Here is a 22,667-nt window from a genome sequence, read left to right as displayed (position 1 = left end):
TGCCACGGTTTTTTTTTGTGACGAATTTAATCAAATCTATTTACACAATTACGCGAATACCTCTTCATATTTTCATGGCAAAGTTTTTTTTTTTTTAACCGCAATATTTATATTTTATGCCGGCACAATTTATATTATATTCGTTTAAAATTGAACAAATCAATTATGTGTATAATGATATTTACAAGAATCTACCTGAAAATGATTAGTCGGCGAATTTTGAAATAGAGTGAGTTAAATATCAAAATATTTGTTTTAATTGATTCCTTTTAGTCGTTGAAACTTGAACCCCAACAAAAATAGAACGTAGAAAGATAAGGTCGCCAAAAAAATGAGATAAGCACAAATGTCAGCGTCTAAGTGTATGGAAACAAAAGAAGCTAATAATTATGCAATACAATAATTACATAACTAATATTATAACAAATGAAGATAATTGTCTATTGTCGTGATATGTTGTCATGTTGATGATCAGATGATATACCTTGTTGTCTTCGTTTTAAATAGAAAACATCAGAGTATGGAGAAGTATAATCTAATATGGAAACTTGACCTTGATTCTTTGAAAAATATGTGTTTTGCTAAAATAATGATAATAAAACGTATATTCAGTATGGGTCAATTTTCATTTGCATTTATGGTCTCACTTTTTTTCAAGAATAAACATGAAATTTCAGGAACACTAATAATCATAAGATTTTGTAATGGGTTTTTTGGTTTGGTATACTGATTATTTTTAAAAATAAAAATAGGACCCACGAGTTTAAATTTCTGGTGTACTCACCAGCTGATCAGGCGACCGTTGATAAAGCAATCATAGAATTCGTGAGCCTTATTAGGCTTCATATTCAAATTCGTTCCAGTTTCACATATTGCACAATCATTTTGTTATATAATATGAGTTACATGATAAATTTTCTGTGTCCACAAAAAAATAATGATAAATAGTCACTATCAGGTTACCTAAACTTTTTTTTATGTTGTTAGCTAAATCGAGTTTAAATTTCAGTTTATCACATATTTAAGGCTTGAAAATCAGAATATTATCGCTTATTTTTGTGGTTGGAGTTTTTTTTCATCCACTGTTGAGTTTGGTTCTTGCCTCTTTGTGAGATTGTATCTTAGTATTTTATTAAGTGTTTTTTTCTTTCGTATTATTGATATGATTAGTTAAGATACTAGTTGACAAAATGAACTTTCTAAGGCCAGAATGTATAAATCGACAATTCCAAGAAGATATTGAAATTTGATGGCATTTATTATGATGTGTGTATTTAGTTTGTTGCTGAACTAGTCAATCCTATGGTTTGACGTAATTAATCCAAATACAAAAATGCAATACTAAGAGAAGGGCAAGAAATGACAAGTTAAAAAGTTTTTGTGATATGAAAGCTAACCTAATGTATTATTATTTTTTAGGGTAATTGAGTTTTAGATATAAGACCATAGTGATTTGAAGTTTTTTTTATATAACTATTCTTGCAGTTATATGCATATCCAATAGACATCATCCAATCAAAAGATATATGTAAGCAGAATCTTATTAATACATAAACAAATGCTTCAAATTCTGAACAAGAATCAAACATTTTTATGCTTTGAATGGATGTTGTGGTTAGTGCGGATTAATCCGTCAGCGGTGCAGTCCATATTATTTTTAGGACGGATAACAAATCGTTGCGAATTTAGTTTTTGCGAGTTTTGATTTTGAGACGTACATTGTCATTCTATTATTCGGTCATCACCACTAAACTAGAAAATATTTTTTTAATATTTCCTATACTGAAATAAATTCGAATATAATGTCACCAAGTACAAAAGTGAAGAAATCACTTTTTCGAATTAGGATCTTAAGTTGTTGTTGAGCCCAAAAATAAGTAAAAATGTGAAGGTACCAATAGATCCTCTCAACTATCACAATCTTCTACTTGCACAAGAAACCAATTCGTTTAAAAAAGAAATACATCAAACAAAGTTTATTAAATTATAACTAAAACCAATATATGTTAAGTTCTTTCCATTTATTATGTTCATAAAGAAAGAAATGAGAAAAGTCGAGGCTTGTGTTGACTTGTGAGATCTCATAGTTGACAATTATACATTACTTCATTTTGCCTGAACTCTTAAATTGAAATAATCATTCTTCCAGCTCTTACATAACCGCGTTTTGTTTTATTAACTTTTGATCTTTTTTCTTGGTCGTTATACTCATTTATGTTATGGATATACTTTAAAACTCAATTAAACAATTATACTCAGTTTCTCAAAAAAAAAGTTGTATACTTTATGTTATGGATATACTATTTATAAAACCCCATAGTTATTCTTCCTAGTAGTATTATAAGTTCTTGAATTTGAAACACTAAAACCATAAAAAAAGTTCTTGAAACACGTCAAAGCTGCCATATGCATGATTTAAATCCTGCTTTGTTTCATGCAATAATGCACACCATATTCTCTCTTTGTCCTAATTTATAAGATTCTTTGGCTAAAAAGCTAATATCAAAAAAAAAAAAAATTCTTCACAAAAAATATCGTTTCATTTATAAATTAATAATTTAATCTATGTAAAAAATACTACATAACTAGGATTTAACTCGAAGTATACCGCATGGAATTTTATGTTTCACACAATCTTAATTAAATCAATCTGATTCAACATGTCTAAGATTGGTGGTGTTGACTTGTTAAGAAAACAACAAAATGAAGATTTAACATGTATTGCAATGTTAGATTAATAATATTTTAAATTGTTACTAATGTCTATTCAAACTCGTTTTGTCATATAACACATCCAACAATATAACCCATCACATGTTATTTTTTAAAAATTATTAAGTTTAAATATATCACTTATAATATTTCATATTTTTAAAAGTTTTAAATTTATTATATCCAGAAAAATTAAATAGTTCGACAAAATAACCAAACTAAACCGTATACAAATTTTTAAATTTGGATGCTTGTTAAGTTCAAAATTAATTATATTCTTTGTAAATATTTGATATATTAAAAGAGATATTTTTATGCTCATATGGCAAGCTCACAATATTTCTCATCTATTTTACTTAACACCTTTATTTCCATATACTATCTATTTTGATGATTCTAAGTTTCTAATAACAATTGCCAAACATATTTGAAGAATTTTTAACTTACCAAAAATAATTACTTCAAATTTTTTTAATATGAAAATCTTATAATTAAAAATGAACAAAAATTTCATAATAAAAAATGGATTTTAATCTATTTAGACTACAACAAATTTTGTTCTAAAATTAAAATCATTATATTGAAACCACAATTAAATTTTACTACAAATAAATAAAATCAATACAAAATAAATATTAATTATATTCTATTAATTAACATAAACAAGAATAAAACAATTTTTTTTAATTTTCCAAGGAAGAAGAAAGAAGAAAACACATGTTAATAGCTAGGGAAAATGATTTTATTGGGAATTACTGAATTAGACGTTAAAAACATGATATTGGAATTTGAATAAAAGAAATATAAGTAAGGGTAAAATAGAGAATTCGAAAAAGCTGTGTATATAAAGTTGCAGACCCCTCTGCCTAAAGCTCCTCTTCAGAAGATAACAAAAACAGAGCAAAGTTTTTCAAAAAAAAAAAAAAAACAGAGCCACGAAGAAATTTACAGAAAATTCAAAACCATCGATAAAGATGGGAGATGTGATTTTGTTCATTGATGATACGAAATCGAAAGTGAGAATCACGCGTTGCAGAATTTGCCATGAAGAAGAAGAAGAAAGTTTCTTCGAAGTTCCATGTGCTTGTTCAGGCACCGTTAAGGTAAAAGAACCAACCAAGAAAAGAAAAAAACTCTTAACTCTCAAAATTTGAAACTAATGGAGTTTTGTTTTGTTTTGTTTGATCAGTTCGCACATAGAAACTGCATACAACGTTGGTGTAATGAAAAAGGAAACACAACTTGTGAAATCTGTCTTCAGGTACTTTATTTTTCTTGCTTTTTGATTATCAATTTTTCCGATCATCATTTTTTTTTTTTTTGGTTTCGAAATGATTTGAAAAAAAAGTATTTATGTTTAATTTTGTGTGATGTGCGCTTCGCTGGATTCAAGATAATTAATATTTTTCTTTTGTCTCCAATTTCTTGAATTGCTTAATGCGTCACTGTTTCTTCCTTGTTTGTTTTTTGTCGTCAAATTATTTTCATATCTATAATAATAATGATACATTAGAGAAAAACAAATAAATTTTTTGATTGTCGCAATCACTTGTGAACTTATTACGGCTCTTTTTCTGTTTATTAGCTTTTTTTCTTTCTAAATTCAGTGAACTTAAAAATTAAAATTGGAAACCAAAGATGATAATTGGTTTTTAGAAATAAAATTATAATGATAGAAAAATTAAATTATGAAAATGAGGAAACTAATAATAATAGAAACCATGCAGGTGTATAAAGATGGATATACAGCAGTTTTAAAACAATCGAAATTGATTGAACAAGAAGTCACAATCAGGTAAATATATTTGCTAAGAAGAAGGAAAATAAAATAGAGTGAATTATGCAAATAATTGACCCCATTGACGTGGTTTCCTGATTCTTTCCTTTTGTTTACGCGTATGGAGAATAATTATGCTTAGTTTATTATTACTCATATTCAACAACTAATAATAATATCAAGAACTCCAAATTTGTATTTGATGTAACAGAGTAAATGGACGAAGAAGAAGAAGAAGTAGAAGATTAGTGTCTATAGCTGAATCCGATATTTCTCAGTGTAATTCTGTTGCTGATAGAGGAGCTTCGTTTTGCAGATCATTAACTTTTACTGTAAGTTTCTTTCTAAGTTTTTTTTTTTTCTTAATGAATTTTAGTTTTGGATAGAAAGTGATTAGTGATAATAATAATAAATTAGTTAAAACAAATGATGAGAGATGGGGAAAAGTCCATAGTTTAGGGGAGCTCTGAAATAGATATGGCAACCACTACTTACTGTTTCATTGCTTTTTTGGCCAAATCTATTTCGTAGCTATGTGGCAAAGCCTATAAATGTGAATATCTTTTGTTTGTTTGTGTGTGGCCAATGGATATTATTATAGTGTTTCTTTTCCCACCATGAAAAAGAACTTTTTCAAAAAGAAATGTACATGTTACCGTTATGAAACTTTCTCACTATTTTCCATGTTCATAGTCTTCTACCATTTAGTATGAAGATTTATGCTATTTCTCCTCCATAGTTTTTGACAAGAATTTGGTCAACCTTTTTTCGAGTTTATTTCAAAATTGAGGTAAAAAATATATAATATTTAATGGTTGGAAATGTTGTTAAAAAGAAAAGAAACACTTAGGTTGGGTAAGTTGGTGGTTGGCCAAGAATTTGAGTTTTTAGCCTCATTTACAATATACAAAACCTTGTCTCACCTAAGACCACAACTCCTACCAATATATTTTCTTTACCCTTTACCAAATCTGTATTGGTTCATATCTCAATCTACCATTCAGTTGTGTCGTTCTTTATTTTTTCTCATCCGAAATTAATTAAAGTTCAAACGAGCCAATCTCGAGGGATATTGTTTACATATGTGATATGATGCGGTTCGGTTGTGTCGTTATGAGATTTCATATTTTATATTTCTATATATATTAGTTTGACTTACAGACAAATTGGATATTTTTATATCAAAAATTTACATTAGAATCCTAAAACGACATCTATTTTGCGGGTCGAATCATATGGACTAATTTTGTGAGAAATAATACTAATGTGTACATTATTTTTTTGCAGCTTTCAGTATTTTTGCTGATGAAACATACATTCGATGTGATTTACGGAACCGAAGAATATCCATTCTCTGTATTTACGGTAAAAATGCTCTTCCTTTTGATTATCCAATCATTAAAATCCTTAATGTTGTTTTGACATGTATATTAATACTGTATGATCTGATGGTAAAAGAATTGGGTGGATGAAAATGAATGCAGGTACTAACATTAAAGGCCATTGGGATACTATTGCCAATGTTCATTATAATTCGAACAATCTCAACTATTCAGAAAACTCTTCGTCGTCGTCATCAATATCCTGTAAGTTCGTTCCCCAATCCCTTTTATTAAAGTTCATAAAACTCATATATACACACACATAAATATGCATGTATATTAATTAGTACATGATTGACCATATTATAATATATGATTTCAAAAAATAAAATGCATGTGAGATGTGAATATTAACATTCACGCATGCGAGTACGATTACGAATGTATAGGTACCACGTTTTGAGGATTTGTTTGTGATCATGGGAGAAAAATCTTTGAAATCGAAATTTGACTTTTTTGAATATATCAAACACAAAAAAAGTCTAAAGACGCTATATACCATTCATCATTTAATGCCAAATGTGAAATTTTCAACTTTCTCTCAATTTTGTTGACTTTTGGTGATATGTTTGACTTTTGAAAAAATAGGAATCTGAAGAAGAAGATAGGTTGAGCTCTGACGACGACGATGACTTGGAAGAAGAAGATGAAGAGCAACAACAACATTTGGCTTAAACCTTCAAATTAACGAACTTAACGAAATTTTTTCTTTCTTTCTTTCTAATTCTTTCTTTTTTTAAACGAAAAGCATCTATTTGATGCTCATGGTCATTTTTACTCACAAAGTCAAATAAAAAACGTAAATTTACACAAGAAACATCCAATTATTTTTTTCGCGTTTGTTTATTTTACATATTATCAAATTGTCATCCTGTTTTAATAAACTTCTAACAAAAAATATTTTCTTAAAAAAACAAAAGAAGTAATAAACAAGAGTAATTTCTTTGTCAATTATAACTAAAATTTCACTATTTTGATACTTGTGATAATTGTCTTAAAACAAAATAATTGTTGTCTACTTGTTTTTCACCAATTCAAGTGAAGACAGAATCCGCGAGTACTCAACGAACATATATTCACAAAATTACCGATCCTCTACTATACAGAGTATGAAAACCCCAAAAACTTGAGAAAAAAGACTCAGAAGCTAAACCCACACCTCAAAACTGAGTCTCTACTCAGGAGTTTAGTTTCAGGCTGACTCAGGTTTTAGTATTTGACACGACGAAGCTCGTGGATTGACCTTGGTTAAAGAGTTACAAGAAGAACGACAAACCGGAAAGGCGTAGAGCTGTTAAATTAGTTGGTTAACCGGAGAAATGTATTGGCCATGGAGTGTAGCTCACACAATGAGTCCTTTGAAGCTGAGTAATCAGAATCTGATGCAACACTGCTGATGATCTGCTTTATCATTGCTGCTAATTTATGATCGGTTTTTCTATGGTTTTTACCGTACAAAGCCTCGAATTCTTGGGATTTTATCACGGCTCTCTGGAGTACGTAATCTGGAAGACCTATGGAGATTAAAACCAAAACAATTTGATGAGTGACTGCTTCTGTTTAACTGAGTAGAGGTGATGGAGTAGAGAATTCAGTGTTCTTACCAGCTAACCGAGCAACGTTAACTCCATAACTTTTAGGACATGCACCAGGAGTCAATCTATAGAGAAATGTAACTTCTTCTACTCCACCGATTCCTTCTCCTATTTGACATGCCATATGGCAAAGTGAGACCTATCCAAACAAATATTCAAGACTGATCGGTTTTTGACAAGTTTCAGAATGTACACAAACAATCAGATTATTATTGATAGTTCTCAAGTCTTTCAAACCCAGAAACTGAAGCAGACACTTTTCACAATACCTTTGGATTGGTTTGATAATCCACAGAGAGACGATGATAATGAGTAGAGAAGAATCCTCTACACTGCACCTTTTCTATGAAGTGCTCAAGTACGGATTCCCTGTAAATAGTTAAGATATTTTAGATAAAGTGAACAATAACAGTAAGTCCCAAAAAACATGATACGCAATAATTGATTCAACATACGCAATGGCTTGCCCATCTGATGTGGCTGTTCCTCGTCCAAGCTCATCTAGCACCACCAGCGAGTTTCGGGTGGCTGATGTCTGCATATTATTAATATAAAACATTCTATCAGTGCGTTTGTTGGCATTCGCATAGTTTAACAAAGCCTGTGACCAACTCTCAAAAGGGTAACCACTGTGGCAAGTTTCACATTTATCTTAGAAAGCTTCATGTAATCAATTTGACAAACAGAATGAACATTACTTACCAACATTACCGCAGTTTCTGAAAGTTCTGTTAAAAACGTGCTTTGTCCTGCCATGATATGATCTTTTGCACCCATCCGGACACAAATTTTGTCAACAGGCGAAACCTCAAAGGTTTCTGCTGGGACATCTGCTCCAATCTGTGAAAAGATCATCATTGCTTGAGTTTCTTTCATCAAAATTAAACGGGTCAAAGCCCATTGCCTACAAAGTTTTTTCAAATGATAGCTTACCTGAGCCAAGATTACAGCCAAGCAAACTTGGCGAAGAAGGGTTGATTTTCCACCCATATTAGGGCCTGTGAGGAGGATGAAACTGGCTTTCTCAGCACCACCTATCTTTACATTATTTGGTACAAAAGAGCCTCTGCCTAACGAATCACCCCTTAGAACTGGATGCCCTAGACCAGTGGCAGACAAGTGTGGAACACCATCAGATGTAGAACCAGATATTACTGGGCGGCATCTTACTCCTTCATAAGAATCACTTGCAAAAGCGAGGCTGATCAACACGTCCAGCTCTGCAATAGAAAGAATTCATGTCAAAAATGTATCCACATAAAGGTCTAAGTGCAAAGTTGTTTGCATGCCTAATTCTATAAAACAATCTTCCACCCAAGAAACCTCTTGCTTATAAGATGTGATTGAACTATACGTCTGCCTAAGATTCATTTTCTTCTGCATGCCTACTTCTAACTCAATCTATAAAGTGTGGGATCAAACTCAATTCTAACTAGCTCAACAAATGTTCACAACGAAAAGGGTCCAAGCGACGACCCACAAAGCTAACACTGGGTGACAGTAATTAACAGGAATTGGATAAGCAAGATACATATTCTGAAGGAAGATGCTGAAAATTCCTTAAACAATTTTTTTTTTTTAAAACATGAACTTGTCCATACCAGCTGTTGCAGAAACCAATTGTCTCCATTTTTCTTGATGCTCGCAGAAACGTCCAATCAATCTCTGTGAAATGCTCTTCAGGGCCGACTCTTTTTCAGATTTTGCTTGTGATAGCTCTTTTAATAATTTCTTTATGGTAGGAGTCCAATATCGAGAGACACCCTGAAAGAGAGTAAAAAGTAAGAAAATCTCATGTTTAAAATTAAGGGTCTCTATATAGTAAATATATCAGCAGACAGCAATTACGAGAAGACTATCGACTTGTTATGACGAAAGCGAAATGCCAATTTCTTTAGAATGTGAAACTTGGTACAACTTTTACCTTTTTCGATGAGCATAATTCATAATCATGAGGAACACTCCCACTTAAACTTTCAGGAACTTCCAAGAGGTATTCATCTTTTCCAACTGTAACATAGTTTATCTGGATAAGAAGACAAAAGAGCACCAAAGATCTGATCAGAAAACCCTCGGTTGATTAGCCATTTAAGGAGTAAAAAAAAATAGTGAAGTAATTCTCACTGATGCATCTCCGAGTAATTTCCGTTGCTCTTTCAGATGTTTTTTCAAACTGGACTCAAATTCTTCTACTGTTTTGCAGGCACAATCATACTCTTCATCTGCTCCTTCATGGGGTATTACACGTCCAGAATTGTGAGCTTCTACCCAGTCAAAAGCATCCTTGAAATACTTTATGGAGGATGATATATTTGGAAGACTTTGACCTGGCAGAGAAATGATATGAGATGCTGTGCAATTTGCCAGTATAAGAATGTGAATATGGAGCAAATTGATTATACCAGGAGTTAGTAAATGAAGCAGCCGCCTGGATGTATCATGCTTCAAGATAGCACGGAGAGAAGAGCATGCTTCTGCCATTGTTTCACAACCACGTAGAGTTGATATGAATTCCTGTACCTGCTTCTTAGCTGTATCTTCATATAGCACCACTTTATCGCCATTTCTTCCACTAGCTTCACTATAACACGTAACACAAGTTTAACAAATATGTTTAGTAAGTCTTTGGTATAAACATATAATGTAAGAATTAACATCTCAATCTAGCTAATCCCTTACATGCTAGAAAACATACGTGCAATCAACCGTTCCATGTCTGGAAGTCTGGACAACGACTTCCGGAATTCCAGTGAGTACGGAAGATTTTCACCCTGAGGGAAGGGACAGTACCATAATACATTGTCAGATGGATAGTGTAAACGAAAGCCTTGACATGCTGAAGAAGCAGAGTAAGCTTTATAATCTTAGGGAATAAGTTCTAGAAATAGATGGTTAGTTGAACGCATAGGAAAACATCATCTTTGCCAGTGAAACAGTGGCAAAAATGGTCTTGAACACCCATAATGGGGAAATAGTGTAATTCTGAGGAGAGATCCATGGATAGCGAAACAGACATGAAAAATGATCAAATGTGAAACCAAGATGCCAAGTTATTGTCTAGTTGAGAGACAGAGAAATGACAGCAGCAAAGTCAAACAACTTGTTGAAAGACTCACCCGCAGAATTGCTACAGCATCTTGTCGTTCCTTGATCAGTTCCGTATTATATAAAGGTCTTGCCAGCCATGTTTTCAGTAACCGTTTCCCAGATGCAGTGATACATTGATTCAGTTGAGCATACAGCGTTCTTCAAAAGACAACACTCTAGATTTAGAACACATCAATTATGTTTAATAATACATGGTAAGATAGAGAAACTTTACCCTGAATAGCCTCCATTTCTACTGTTTTCAAATATCTCAAGGTTTTCAAGAGCAGCAGCATCAAGAACCATGTGCTGCTTCTCATTAACGTTGCTGAAATCACAGTAAGGCAGGGATTCAAACTTTGCAAATCTAAGCAGACTCTCATCCAAGAATGCTTGTCGCAGGTAGTAAATGGCACCACCAAGAGCAGAGAGTGCCAGGCTACCATTCTTATCTTCAGTTGCTAATTCAGACAACATTTTTGGAAGAAAGCTTGAACCATCACCTAGAATCTTTCCCTCACTAGAATAAGCAGAAGACGGTTGACAATTGATTCGCTTGTAGATAATTCCAACTTCATATATGGTCTTCTCCGAATCCCAAAATTCAGAAAGTGGAACGAGATTATTTACTAAGGGATTTCTGGTTTGTCTAACTATTGTTCTCTCTGTTGCATAACTCAACACCTTAGCTGGTTTAATAATTTCCACCGGCCTCATCTCAGATAGCAGGCAAGATAATGCACTGCAATCTTGATCATCCTTAAACTGGTACGAATGAAAAAAAAATGCCATCAATATACACCGAGAAATGTTACGTATAAGTGCAACCAGGTACCATTCATCAACTAGAACTCACCTGGCCCAGTATTATCTTCTGTGTCGCAACATCAACCAAACATACACCAAAATTGTGCTCTGCTGTAGGATTAGTTAAACTTTCTCCTCCTTCAGTCAAGGCCATTAGATAAGATGCATCCGGATTAGTTAATAGCATCTCCCCATCTGTCAGCGTGCCTTTTGTAACAACTGCACATACTTCGCGCTTCACAACCTATAAAAACAGAAGTTCTGTCACTATGAGCCCTCCCTATCATAATTTTTCTACATAGGCATCACCCAAAGTGAACAAATTTTAGTTTCAAGAGCAAACAAATTGACTTGAACTGATAATGCCAACTAAATTAGATTCATAGTGGGACATACTTTATCCTTGGAACCTGTCTCTTTTCGGCGTTGCTCCAGCTGATCAGGTGTTTCTGTTTGTTCGACAACTAAAACCCGATAGCCCTGTTCCATTCAATTCAATCAACTTTATTTCTACCCAAAGTACAGCATTTGCCATGAATGTAATTTCTCTACACGTAACAAGAAATAGATCACGCTTGAACTGGAGTTGCTATATTTCTGGAAACAAACCTTTCTAACTAATTTCTCAATGTTTACAGAAAAATTCTTCTCCGGAAATCCACAATGAGGTTGCTCTCCCTACAAAATAAATGCATATGTCAGGGGCTTGTAAAGAGAGATACATTAGAGACAATACAGGAGAAATTTGTAATGTAACACCAATGAAAAGAACCCTTTTAGCATAATCTGATGCCAAATTTTCGGTTTTTTAACATTTTTAACAGATGTCTTCAAATGCATCACCTAGTTATGAGTCATAACAAACAGTTACCTTCATGTATTGTATATCCAGTTCCTTAGCTCCGACATGTGCATCCATCTCAAAAAGCTCATAGAATTTACCCATCTGCTTGCCACAAAAGAAGACCATTTATCCTAGAATCTCCCATCAATAAATAAGTTATAACGAAATAAGTAATTATCGTTCTACCTTGAAGAATACAACTTTGTCCATATGCTTTGCTTTAAACTCCCACCATTGTCTCTGAAAAAAGGCCACAAAATCATATAAGTGAAAGTTGATTAGCTTCACCAAAAATCCTGAACCAGATTTCCATGCGCTCTTCTGACCTGGCCTCCAGTTAATTTTTTCACAAAATCAGGAGGGAGGTAGAGTGTCCTCGGATCATAATTCTCATCAGTAGGGCGTCTCCTTTTAGCATCCCTTCGGTCTCTGTTCACCAAAAATAATTAACAGAACTAACTTAGCTAGAATAGGGATCATGCAGCCTACTAATACATCATGAAGATAAAAGAAAACCAGAGATGCTCCTGCCAGTAGAGAAGTCAATATTGCTTAAGACACAAATTTACATTCTCTACTCCTAACCACCGTAGCAAATAGCCTCTAAGATGGAATTTTTTTTGTGAAAGACTTACACTCCCAAAAAGCGGAATTTCTCAGAATCACGAGCACCAAATCTAGCAAGAGCATCCCCATCCAACACGTTATCTTCCAAACCCTTGACCACCCTATCAGCTGTAGTAAGACACAAATAATATTAAGCAACCAACAACATACACTATCTGAAACAAAAGTCAGTGCAAGAGACATACCACAAACTAAAACAATGCAAATACAAGCATATGATTACAACAAGAGACTCTTCGGTTTACCTTGTCCAATCTTCTTCGCAGGCTCCACAACAGAAGCCTTAAAACCTTTCAAGATAGTGCCTGTATCAGTCTTGCTTTTCTTCTCACCACCTGATTTCGTTACTTCACTAGTCTTCCGCTTTCTAGAGTCAGTTTTGGATACTCTATTAACTTTAGAAGTTTCTTCATCTTTCTCTTCCACCAACTCTTCTTCATCCATTTCATTCTCATCAACCAACTCCACATCATCTTCTTCACTCTCACAAACCTCCTTCCCAACATTCTTTCCCCAATCCTCATCGCTAGAATCATCACCGTCACTTTTATCTTCTTCCACATTACCCATCTCCACATCATCATCACTATCCGTCACAACTTTTCTCAAAGCCGAAGCGCCTCGTTTCAATCGATTAAACCTATCTCCTGATTTTTCCCCAACCACCCACTCAGTCTTCTCCTTTCCCAAATCCAAAGACTCTTCTTCCCCATCTTCATACTCAACCACATGCTTACCCTCACCCTTATCATAAAACGTCACGCTCCCATCATACCATTTTTTATCCAAAGGCCAATAAACCCTAACTTGCTTCCCCACCACCTCGTCACCGTAAGTAATTACCACCGATTGAGGAGGCGAAGGTGTCTGTCCGATGACGAGAAGGGGCTTCTTAAACTTGGACTGTACAGGAGAAGGAGTATCAGGACCAGGGCTAGGACTACGAGCAGGAAGATTAGAACTAGGGTTAGGGTTCAATTTGGGGGTTTTCTTAGGCGGAGATGGTGACGGAGACGGAGATTTAGGGTTAGGGTTGTTAGATTTGGGGGTTTTCTTATTGGAGAGAGATGGTGAAGGAGATGGAGACGGAGAAGAAGATGATGAAGCAGATTTCCCAAAGAAGGAGGTGATTTGACGCTGCTGGTTCACCAACGGAGATCTTCCGCTGATCTGTCGGCGAGACGGAGCCATCGGAGAGTGGAATAAAGCGCACAGAGAGTGAGAGAGAAGGGGAGTGAAACAGTCGGCGAAGAGAGCGAGATTGATGAGAGAAGCTTATTATGGAGTGAAGAGATTGCGCGGGAATTTTTCACCGGGAAAATACGCCGGCGAAAGTTGCTAATTGGCGGGAAACAACGCTCTAGTAATAATACTCGCTCTCTCTCTGTGCCATCTCGAAAATCGAATTATTCATGCCGTTAAAAGCTTATGGAGTGAGTGAGATATTGCAACGACGTAAATGGGCTTTGCTCTGTATTAATGGGCTTAAAAGTATAATAATATGGCCCATTAATTCTTAAACCGATCCAGAACCGATCTGTTATGTTACTAAACCGAAAATTGTTCTGTTTTCCAAAATTGTCATAAAAATCCCAAAATTCCACTTTTAGAATTTTTTTGAAAATATGTTAGCATGGTACTTACAATATTTTATGATTGTAATAATGAAATCAAATTATACCAAACTGAAAGTATATTACTGACATGGATACAAAATTAGACTAAGAAGTGTTTTAATCAAACCTAGATCAAAACCGTAGTAAATTTGCGAGAGTGAAAAGAACTGCAAGAGTACAAAGTCACATCTAAATTTCCAAAAGTAAAGTTTGTTCTGCAATCAAGAGATCACTTCTATAGATTCCACTTCTAAGGTCTCTACGTTAAGAAATGTGATAAGATAATAGAGATAAAGCACACAACATAACAAGAGAGACTTGGTTTGTTTCCATTTTTTTTTTTTGGGTGGTGTTACTCAGATAAAACGGATGTCAAAGGTGTGAGGATCAATCTGCCAAACATTCAAAGCTGCATATTCCTCCAAACACTCCTTTAGCTGAGCCTCACTGTATCCCTGTTTTCACACCCCAAATCTCTCGTCTCAGTGATCATCCATTTTCAGAAAGAACATGAAGATGAAGATGAAGGAAGAAACTAACCTTTCTGGAGATCCAGTTCAGGGCATTTGCGTAGCTCACATGGGTCTTTTTTGATCTTGCAGCTTCGTCTCTTATGATTGAGTATGTGTCTGATATTGCATCTAGTCCTGCTTTTTGTCGGTCATCAGCATACAATGATATTTTCGACATCTGCATTAGTCTAAGCGCCTCATCCACATCACTCTGTGCCACTGATTCTGAAAATCTCAACCTTGCTAATGCCTATAGAACAAATCGGAAATATATTAACACTCAATAGTCCAACTAATTTACTCAAGTTCCTACACAAATTCTACTTACAGCGGATATGCGCAGAATGCTGAGCAGTGTCCTCACTGTTGTGTAAGAATGAGGAGTATTTGATTTCGCTTCTTCTTGCCTGATGCTGGAATAAGCAGTTGCTATATATTCCTCCAACTCTGCTGGGACGTATGGTGATAATCTCCTTGCAGCTGAAATGTATGCACTAGAGAACCAAATATGCTCATGTTAAAGTTTCTGACTTTGCAGAACAAGAATGCTGTAAAAGCGATTTAACTTACCGGAGAATGTTGGGTTCCAGAGGCTCGAAACCAAGCGCAGGAGATTCTTCTGTCTGATGTACGTGAAGCACATGCTTTGCCAATTCAAGGTCACTGTCCATGTCAGCTCGATCTAAGATCAACCACAGCAGATCGAATCTTGAAAGAAGGGCCGGTGGAAGATTAATGTTTTCAGCTGGAGTTCTTCGCAAATCATATCTTCCCCTTCATAAACACAAAGATACATAGTTCAATAATGATAGCAATGATCACTCAACATTCATGAGTTTTTAATTCATATCATGAGAGTTCACTTACCAGGCTGGATTGGCTGCAGCAAGAACAGCTGTTCGAGCATTCAAAGACGTGGTAATCCCAGCTTTTGCAATGCTTACAGTTTGCTGCTCCATGACCTCATGAATAGCAGTACGATCTGATTCATCCATCTTATCAAACTCATCAATTGCACAGATTCCCATGTCAGCCAGCACCTGAGATAGAGATTGTATCAAACTTCTAAATCACATAGCTCTTACATCATATTTTCTAAAATATATCCAAAGCAAAAGGGCATTGTCTCTCACCAGTGCTCCTCCTTCTAAAACCATCTCATTTGTTACTTGATCTCTCATAACAGCGGCAGTTAGACCAACTCCACTGCTACCTTTGCCTGTTGTGTAGACTCCCCTTGGAGCAACATTTATAATGTGCTTGAGAAGCTGACTCTTGGCAACTCCAGGATCACCCATCAGACAGATATGCACATCTCCTCTAATCTGCAAAAGATAATTAATGAATGTATTGTTTTTAAATCTTCACAGATAAAATGTGTTCCAATCAAGTGCAATGTGCTCTTGAATGACTGAACATGTTTGTAAATAATAAAGCTCCATAACTCAATCAATGAAGACTGCGGACACTGTATGGAAATAGGTAAAACAATATAGTCGGAGATGAACTAAAGCAAGCAACTGCTTTCTAATCAGTGTACAGTCTTTACTCTTTATCATAATAGATAGCAATATCATGGAAATTTTGCCAGAATAAATCAGAGGACAGGAAAGTTCACCTTCATTCCATCCTTTAATTGCCTGTGAGGAGCACCCACAAGAAGGAGAAGCAAAGCTTTCTTAATATCTTCATGTCCATAAATCTCAGGGGCCAGGGATCGCGACAGCTTATTGTATATGTCACCATCCTCAGCCAAACGTGCAATCTGTTCTTCCTCATCTTTCTGAAACTCATATCTGTAGATCATAATGAAAAAGGTATAAAGATGCTTTCTGATATTGTGCACACACGAAAGCTGCTTTGTATCTTAAGCAAATGCAGAAAAACATGGAATAGGTTACTAAATCAGAATGTTTCGTTAGTGTAAAGGTGTAACAACGCCTTACTCCTCATATTTCTTCTTGAAATGAGTAACAGACGTTGCTTCCAGATAGGTGTCTGCTACTAAGCCAGCTCGAAGTGCCTTAAACCCAGTGTAAGGAATGGGAAGAAAAATCCCTGAGAACTCAACAACATCACCTGGTGATACCTACAAGGGTTTAAGGAAATTTAGTAAGAATTTCACAATTGTACGATAGTAAATGACGCTGATATCACAATATCTACAGATAGAGTCCCAGTACAACATTGGAAAAAAAAATCCTCTTAATCAACAACTGTTCAGCATATGCTTTTAAGCCGAACAACAACTTCTCATTGGACTATTCCTAAGCAACCGAGCTATTGATTCCGAAAGTAGAACAAATAGACTCCAATAGTAGCATGAGACTGAGGTCAAGAAAAGGTACCTTTCTTGTCAACTCTCCTCTTAGATGAACAGTCATAGACCTCGGAATATGCCCTTTGGGAACATGTTCAGCCAACTCTTGCATCTTGGCCTGCAAGACAATGATTTTTTACTCATTAGTTTGATATCAGTGCATTCACATAAATGGCACTCATTGACCAGAAACAGAACCTCCTGAAACTTTAGAAACTTTGATGCTCTGAGCTGAAGAATAGGATTCCCGGCTTTACTATTAAGACGACAGCGACTAGAAGGACACTTAAACAAAGGCATGAAGACTCTAGATGTAACTTCCTGATTTGACATGTAAAAGAAAATAATCAGAGTTAGTAGTTAACAAAATAAAAAAGAAACTACAATCTGGCAAAAGCATAGTTGTACCTGGTAAATCTCATGACCACAATCTTCACATGTGTAAACAGCAACCGCCATCAATGGCTTGACATCGGAACAACGGGTCACAATACCAGATATCCTAACAAGTTGCCCAATGTGTGAAGCCTTAACCTCCCTGATGGTAGATGGCCTTCCCTTTGAAGGAGCTTTAAAATAAACCTCACTGAATAAAAGTAAATTCATTAGCAAACTATTGTAAAACTCATTCCCTAAAGCTTATGTCCAGCAAATAGACTCAGACAAAACTTACTAATATCTTTTAATCTCAGAAGGAATCTGCTGATGAGGATCAGAAACATCTGGATTATCAGTCCCATCATCTGCTCTCTGAGTCATGAGAATATCATGATCATCATCTGGAAACGCTTCCGTTGGTTCGGGTAACAACTCGTCAACAGCGGCGGAGAAAATTGAAACATATCGGCGAGTGTTTTCCGTCAACCGTCCGAGAAACTCCTCACTTTCATCTTTATACTACACAATATCAAAAGAGATGAGTGGCTTCTACAATAGCAACATCCAAAACAGAAACAACATTAGAGAGAAACAAAAAAAAACTCACATTGAATAAGTCATCGAGATCGACTTGAATAGCTCGAATCTTACGATTTGAAACCTCTTGCTACACAAATTCATAAAATAGAACATAAAACCCTAAAATTAGGGAGATTCGCGAAAACCCTAGAAGAGAGAAATTGGTGGAAGATATTGGAAATGAGACTTACGAGAATCTCCATGTACTTAGATCTGCCATTAGCGTCGGCGAAATTCTCGAGAAATCCCTTGGCAAGCCCTATATACAAGAAGAAAAAAAGTGAGAATCAAAACTCAGCGAAAAAAGAGGGAAAAGATTATCGAGAACGGAGAAGAAGAGAGAATGTAACCTTTGTCGCCGTCGAAATCGTGGTCTTTCATGGTTTCAAAACTTGGGTCGAGAGAGAGAGTGGAAGAGGAAGAAGAGAAAGGAATGAACCAGTGACTGCAAAATTGGGCGGTAAAAGGGTTGTAGATGACGATGAGTTTAGGCGGGAAAAGTATTATAGAGAGAAATGGCGGGGAGTAAAATGAACGGTCCAGATCTAATGATCACGTGATTAATGTAATGTCGAAACTACCCCTGCTGGAAATAAAAAAGAAGAGGTAACAAAAAGTGTGGCTGCCGGGATTCGAGCCCGGGTCCCCACGGCCACAACGTGGGATACTAACCGCTATACTACAACCACTTTTGTGTTATTTCTTTCCCTTAGTATTTAATTAACCAAAGATTTAATAATATTATCATCTGTTTCCAAAAAATGGGTGACAAATGTGGATACAATAATGTCATCTTCATCATCCTCCTTACGTTGAAAACTAGTGTGATTTCTTCTTACACTTGTCTTAAATCCATAGCTACTATCGAAATTTGTGTGTGTGAATTTAAAGCTTTTGATTTTTTTTTTTGTTGTTGTATATTTAGTCTCTCTGTATTCGACTTTGATCAAAACTTGGTCAACATCATCTTTAACATCGCCTTCATAGTAGGCGATCAAAAAATCCATGGAATAAATAGCACACACAAGTCTGAATCATTTCCCAGTCTACAACAAATCGTTACATCTTCCTTCTTCTTTCTCCTGTAAGTCCTCTTCTTTTTTTTTTAATCTGTTTTCTTTCAACCTATGACGAAAATCATCACACTTGTCTTGATTCTTCACTTTCTGTCTGAAACCAACTTTTTTTTTTTTTTTTACTAGGAAGGATTTTGATTTCTTTTTTTTCCGAGGTGTTACTTGTTAGAACGGGATAAGATCGTAATCTTTTTTTTTATTATGAAGATGACATTTGACCAAAAAAGTATAAAACCTCTTTTTGTATTTGTTTTCTTATATAGCATTAGTATATTCTGACAATATTCCAACGAGCATTGATGATTTTTGTGGAAATAGAGATCAAAGTAGGAGGAAGACATGCAAAATCAGTATTAAATTTTTAATTTGTTATGTGAAGATAAGGTCAAGAAAATGACGTATTTACTTGTTGGAACTTAATTCCAAACAATTATGTACCAAACACGAATCCATACGCAATTATCACAAATCTCAAAGTGGCAAAACTTCACATTTAAAATTTTCCCAAAACCTAACCAAATTGAAATCTATCTAACCACGTGAAGATGTAAATGTGTATAACCCTTTTTGTTTCGTTGTCTCTCAGATTCTGGAATTTGAGTAAAAGCAAGAAAAAAAGTCAACCGTTGCAACAAACTCTTAAAAAGAAGCAAAGTAGTAGCAGAAGAAGAAGAAGAAGAAGAAGAAAAGAAAATGGCAGGAGGGTCGTTTGGTCCGACCGGTGTGGCTAAGGAGAGAGCAGAACAATACCAAGGGAAAGTCACTAGTTATGTTATAATCGCTTGCCTTGTTGCAGCTATTGGTGGATCCATCTTTGGATATGACATTGGAATCTCAGGTTCTTTTCTTCATCTTTTGAATCCAATTTCTTAATAATCTTATCAAACAATGGCTGAAATGGTTTTTTGTTTGTATGCAGGAGGAGTTACATCGATGGATGAGTTTCTTGAGGAGTTTTTCCACACGGTTTATGAGAAGAAGAAGCAAGCTCATGAAAGTAATTACTGCAAATATGATAATCAAGGCTTAGCTGCTTTCACTTCTTCACTCTACTTAGCTGGTTTGGTTTCGACTCTCGTGGCTTCACCCATCACTAGGAACTACGGTAGGCGTGCGAGTATTGTTTGTGGTGGAATCAGCTTTCTTATTGGATCTGGTTTGAATGCTGGAGCTGTGAACTTAGCTATGCTTCTTGCCGGACGGATCATGCTTGGTGTTGGTATTGGATTTGGAAATCAGGTTAGACAATTGTTTAGTTGGTGTCACCAATAATAAACCAATCTCATCTCTAATGAAAGTTACCTTGCTTTGGTTTTTGCTTTCAGGCGGTTCCTTTGTATTTATCAGAAGTGGCACCAACTCATCTACGAGGTGGTTTAAACATGATGTTTCAGCTAGCTACAACTATCGGGATCTTTACAGCGAACATGGTTAATTACGGTACTCAACAGCTTAAGCCTTGGGGATGGAGACTCTCTCTTGGTTTAGCTGCTTTTCCAGCTCTGCTTATGACGCTTGGCGGGTATTTCTTACCCGAGACACCAAACAGTTTGGTCGAAAGAGGATTAACAGAGAGAGGTCGACGAGTCTTAGTGAAGCTAAGAGGAACAGAAAACGTCAACGCCGAGCTTCAAGACATGGTAGATGCGAGTGAGCTTGCGAATTCCATCAAACATCCATTCAGAAACATCTTGCAGAAACGACACAGGCCTCAGCTAGTTATGGCTATTTGCATGCCAATGTTTCAGATACTCACAGGGATAAACTCCATTCTCTTCTACGCACCTGTTCTGTTCCAGACAATGGGGTTTGGAGGAAACGCATCTCTCTATTCATCAGCTTTAACAGGAGCTGTTCTTGTCCTATCAACATTTATTTCCATAGGATTAGTAGACAGATTGGGACGAAGAGCTCTTCTCATAACTGGAGGAATACAAATGATAATCTGTCAAGTCATAGTAGCAGTGATCTTAGGAGTGAAATTTGGAGACAACCAAGAGCTATCAAAAGGGTACTCAGTGATCGTAGTCATCTTCATCTGCCTCTTTGTTGTAGCGTTCGGATGGTCATGGGGTCCTCTAGGTTGGACCATACCTAGCGAAATCTTTCCGTTAGAGACTCGTTCAGCGGGGCAGAGTATCACAGTAGCTGTAAATCTCCTCTTCACTTTCATCATAGCTCAAGCTTTCCTTGGTCTCCTCTGTGCATTCAAGTTTGGAATCTTCCTCTTCTTTGCTGGTTGGGTGACAGTAATGACTATCTTTGTGTATTTCCTGTTGCCTGAAACCAAAGGAGTTCCAATAGAAGAGATGACACTCTTATGGAGTAAACATTGGTTCTGGAAAAAAGTATTACCTGATGCAACAAATCTTGAAGATGAGAGCAAGAATGTATCTGTTTAAAGAGAATATAAACTGATTCAAGAAACTTATGTTTGTATTACTATAAGGTTTTTTATTGCATAAGGAGAGATTTGAATCCCATGTGAAAGTGACAACTACAAACTTCAAAATCCGAAACAAAACTAAAAAAAAGCGATTGAAAATAGTCACAGTGACTGTTACACCAAAACACTCGATTACAGAGTAAAGATTTTGGTTGCAATTGGCGTTTTGTGATCACATTCTCCATCTTCTTCTTCTTCTTTGAGATAAACAAAGAGATTTGTTTACTCTCTATCTCAGGATTTCTTCACACATCTGCTCTTACGAGACCATCAAAAGACGGTTTCGATTTTAGGGTTTTTGTTTTCCCCAAATCAGATGATCTAAACAAGGAGATTGTTCTTCGTCCCTAAGAAACATGGAATTGGAACACAGCTTGGAGGCGGCGAAAGAGAGCAATTAGCTCCGGCGAAGCTCTGCAATCCCAAAGCTCCGATCTGTTTCATCAAAATCTCTGGTTCAGGTCCAATTCTATTAGTAGCCGATACAATCAGATCAACATCTTTTATCATCTTCAAAACAGGTCGTCTTGTATCGTCGGAGCTAATGTTTTCCTTGTTCTTATTAAACGCGCTCAATGTCTCACCGCGTTTGAGGATCTTGACTTGTTCCATTACAAGATTTGGATTCGCCGCCGGAGATTTAACAACCGTAGGGCTTTGCTTGCGTCGGCGAGGAGCTGTTGAAGAGTTGCGGCAAAGACGAGGCTTAGGGTTACGGTGGATTAGGGTTTGGTGCTCGAATCGATGGTTTTGAGAAGAGTAAGACATCGCAGTGGCCATTGCTTTTAGCTTTTTGATTAGAGAGAGGGAATGTGAGATTTTTTTTAAGTCTCAAGGAGTTCTTATATAATAGAGAGACCCGTGAGGCCGTGACTATGAATATTTTTTCTATTTTTTCGGCACTCAATT

General features: G+C 35.7%; 5 protein-coding genes, 1 long non-coding RNA gene and 1 other non-coding gene across 12 annotated transcripts; 3 read left to right on the top strand and 4 right to left on the bottom strand.

Moving 5' to 3' along the window:
* The first annotated feature begins 3,591 nt into the window (after window positions 1–3,591).
* Window positions 3,592–6,767, top strand: PIT1 (RING/FYVE/PHD zinc finger superfamily protein). 3 transcript variants are annotated; one of them, NM_116439.3, is made up of 7 exons: window positions 3,592–3,815; window positions 3,902–3,973; window positions 4,440–4,507; window positions 4,701–4,821; window positions 5,777–5,854; window positions 5,974–6,075; window positions 6,460–6,767. In NM_116439.3, exons 1-7 carry the CDS (start codon window positions 3,687–3,689, stop codon window positions 6,544–6,546), a joined length of 657 nt encoding a protein of 218 aa, NP_567222.1. In that variant the 5' UTR covers window positions 3,592–3,686; the 3' UTR covers window positions 6,547–6,767. The 3 variants fall into 3 exon arrangements, with proteins under 3 accessions (NP_567222.1, NP_001329351.1, NP_001329350.1); NM_001340360.1 differs by having other exon boundaries at window positions 5,974–6,767; NM_001340359.1 differs by having other exon boundaries at window positions 5,777–6,767.
* Window positions 6,768–6,810: 43 nt separating this feature from the next.
* On the bottom strand, window positions 6,811–14,236 carry MSH6 (MUTS homolog 6). Of its 2 annotated transcripts, none has more exons than NM_116438.2 (21): window positions 13,077–14,236; window positions 12,840–12,939; window positions 12,531–12,633; window positions 12,391–12,444; window positions 12,232–12,306; window positions 11,970–12,038; window positions 11,757–11,840; window positions 11,410–11,604; window positions 10,789–11,318; window positions 10,583–10,712; window positions 10,146–10,237; window positions 9,869–10,047; window positions 9,591–9,793; window positions 9,391–9,492; window positions 9,068–9,230; window positions 8,400–8,686; window positions 8,169–8,306; window positions 7,922–8,001; window positions 7,736–7,835; window positions 7,476–7,605; window positions 6,811–7,385 (listed from the first exon to the last, which is right to left on the bottom strand). In NM_116438.2, the coding sequence occupies exons 1-21, from the start codon at window positions 14,020–14,022 to the stop codon at window positions 7,171–7,173; spliced, it is 3,975 nt and encodes a 1,324-aa protein (NP_192116.1). In that variant the 5' UTR covers window positions 14,023–14,236; the 3' UTR covers window positions 6,811–7,170. The 2 variants fall into 2 exon arrangements, with proteins under 2 accessions (NP_192116.1, NP_001190656.1); NM_001203727.2 differs by having other exon boundaries at window positions 6,872–7,385; window positions 12,531–12,624; window positions 13,077–14,235.
* A 273-nt stretch (window positions 14,237–14,509) lies between these two features.
* PRL (Minichromosome maintenance (MCM2/3/5) family protein) lies at window positions 14,510–19,465 on the bottom strand. Of its 2 annotated transcripts, NM_001203726.1 has the most exons (17): window positions 19,418–19,465; window positions 19,300–19,346; window positions 18,587–18,681; window positions 18,428–18,495; window positions 18,265–18,324; window positions 17,953–18,176; window positions 17,688–17,865; window positions 17,478–17,600; window positions 17,308–17,397; window positions 16,906–17,048; window positions 16,578–16,755; window positions 16,093–16,284; window positions 15,827–15,999; window positions 15,530–15,733; window positions 15,288–15,453; window positions 14,988–15,209; window positions 14,510–14,902 (listed from the first exon to the last, which is right to left on the bottom strand). In NM_001203726.1, the coding sequence occupies exons 3-17, from the start codon at window positions 18,615–18,617 to the stop codon at window positions 14,804–14,806; spliced, it is 2,151 nt and encodes a 716-aa protein (NP_001190655.1). In that variant the 5' UTR covers window positions 18,618–18,681; window positions 19,300–19,346; window positions 19,418–19,465; the 3' UTR covers window positions 14,510–14,803. The 2 variants fall into 2 exon arrangements, with proteins under 2 accessions (NP_001190655.1, NP_192115.1); NM_116437.3 differs by lacking the exons at window positions 19,300–19,346; window positions 19,418–19,465 and having other exon boundaries at window positions 14,511–14,902; window positions 18,587–18,726.
* Window positions 18,854–18,925, bottom strand: AT4G02055. Its single transcript has one exon. It is a non-coding gene; the product is annotated as a tRNA-His (tRNA).
* STP7 (sugar transporter protein 7) lies at window positions 19,029–21,794 on the top strand (the record flags this gene model as incomplete). Of its 2 annotated transcripts, NM_116436.6 has the most annotated exons (4): window positions 19,029–19,320; window positions 19,899–20,150; window positions 20,232–20,551; window positions 20,638–21,794. In NM_116436.6, the coding sequence occupies exons 2-4, from the start codon at window positions 20,006–20,008 to the stop codon at window positions 21,712–21,714; spliced, it is 1,542 nt and encodes a 513-aa protein (NP_192114.1). In that variant the 5' UTR covers window positions 19,029–19,320; window positions 19,899–20,005. The 2 variants fall into 2 exon arrangements, with proteins under 2 accessions (NP_192114.1, NP_001329423.1); NM_001340358.1 differs by lacking the exon at window positions 19,029–19,320 and having other exon boundaries at window positions 19,740–20,150; window positions 20,638–21,714.
* On the bottom strand, window positions 21,731–22,554 carry AT4G02040 (uncharacterized protein). The gene has a single exon (NM_116435.2). The coding sequence runs from the start codon at window positions 22,536–22,538 to the stop codon at window positions 22,080–22,082; it is 459 nt and encodes a 152-aa protein (NP_192113.1). The 5' UTR covers window positions 22,539–22,554; the 3' UTR covers window positions 21,731–22,079.
* AT4G04055 lies at window positions 21,848–22,629 on the top strand. The gene has a single exon (NR_141771.1). It is a non-coding gene; the product is annotated as an other RNA (long non-coding RNA).
* Window positions 22,630–22,667: the final 38 nt, after the last annotated feature.

Source organism: Arabidopsis thaliana, chromosome 4 (assembly GCF_000001735.4).
Source record: "Arabidopsis thaliana chromosome 4, partial sequence".
NCBI lineage: Eukaryota > Viridiplantae > Streptophyta > Magnoliopsida > Brassicales > Brassicaceae > Arabidopsis > Arabidopsis thaliana.
The sequence above is the reverse complement of the archived record's forward strand: the minus strand, read 5'-3'. Positions and strand labels throughout refer to the sequence as shown.

Excerpts from the sequence above, each read along its gene's own strand:
- PIT1 (NM_116439.3), top strand. The coding sequence starts at position 3,687 with ATGGGAGATGTGATTTTGTTCATTGATGATACGAAATCGAAAGTGAGA. Across the intron at positions 4,508-4,700 it reads GAACAAGAAGTCACAATCAG|AGTAAATGGACGAAGAAGAA; the intron begins GTAAATATATTT and ends TTGATGTAACAG. Across the intron at positions 4,822-5,776 it reads GCAGATCATTAACTTTTACT|CTTTCAGTATTTTTGCTGAT; the intron begins GTAAGTTTCTTT and ends ATTTTTTTGCAG.
- MSH6 (NM_116438.2), bottom strand. The coding sequence starts at position 14,022 with ATGGCTCCGTCTCGCCGACAGATCAGCGGAAGATCTCCGTTGGTGAAC. Across the intron at positions 12,307-12,390 it reads ACAAAGTTGTATTCTTCAAG|ATGGGTAAATTCTATGAGCT; the intron begins GTAGAACGATAA and ends TGTGGCAAGCAG. Across the intron at positions 9,794-9,868 it reads GCTTCATTTACTAACTCCTG|GTCAAAGTCTTCCAAATATA; the intron begins GTATAATCAATT and ends TTTCTCTGCCAG.
- PRL (NM_001203726.1), bottom strand. The coding sequence starts at position 18,617 with ATGAAAGACCACGATTTCGACGGCGACAAAG. Across the intron at positions 18,496-18,586 it reads CGATTTCGACGGCGACAAAG|GGCTTGCCAAGGGATTTCTC; the intron begins GTTACATTCTCT and ends TCTTGTATATAG. Across the intron at positions 18,177-18,264 it reads ATCTCGATGACTTATTCAAT|TATAAAGATGAAAGTGAGGA; the intron begins GTGAGTTTTTTT and ends GATATTGTGTAG.
- AT4G02040 (NM_116435.2), bottom strand. The coding sequence starts at position 22,538 with ATGGCCACTGCGATGTCTTACTCTTCTCAAAACCATCGATTCGAGCAC.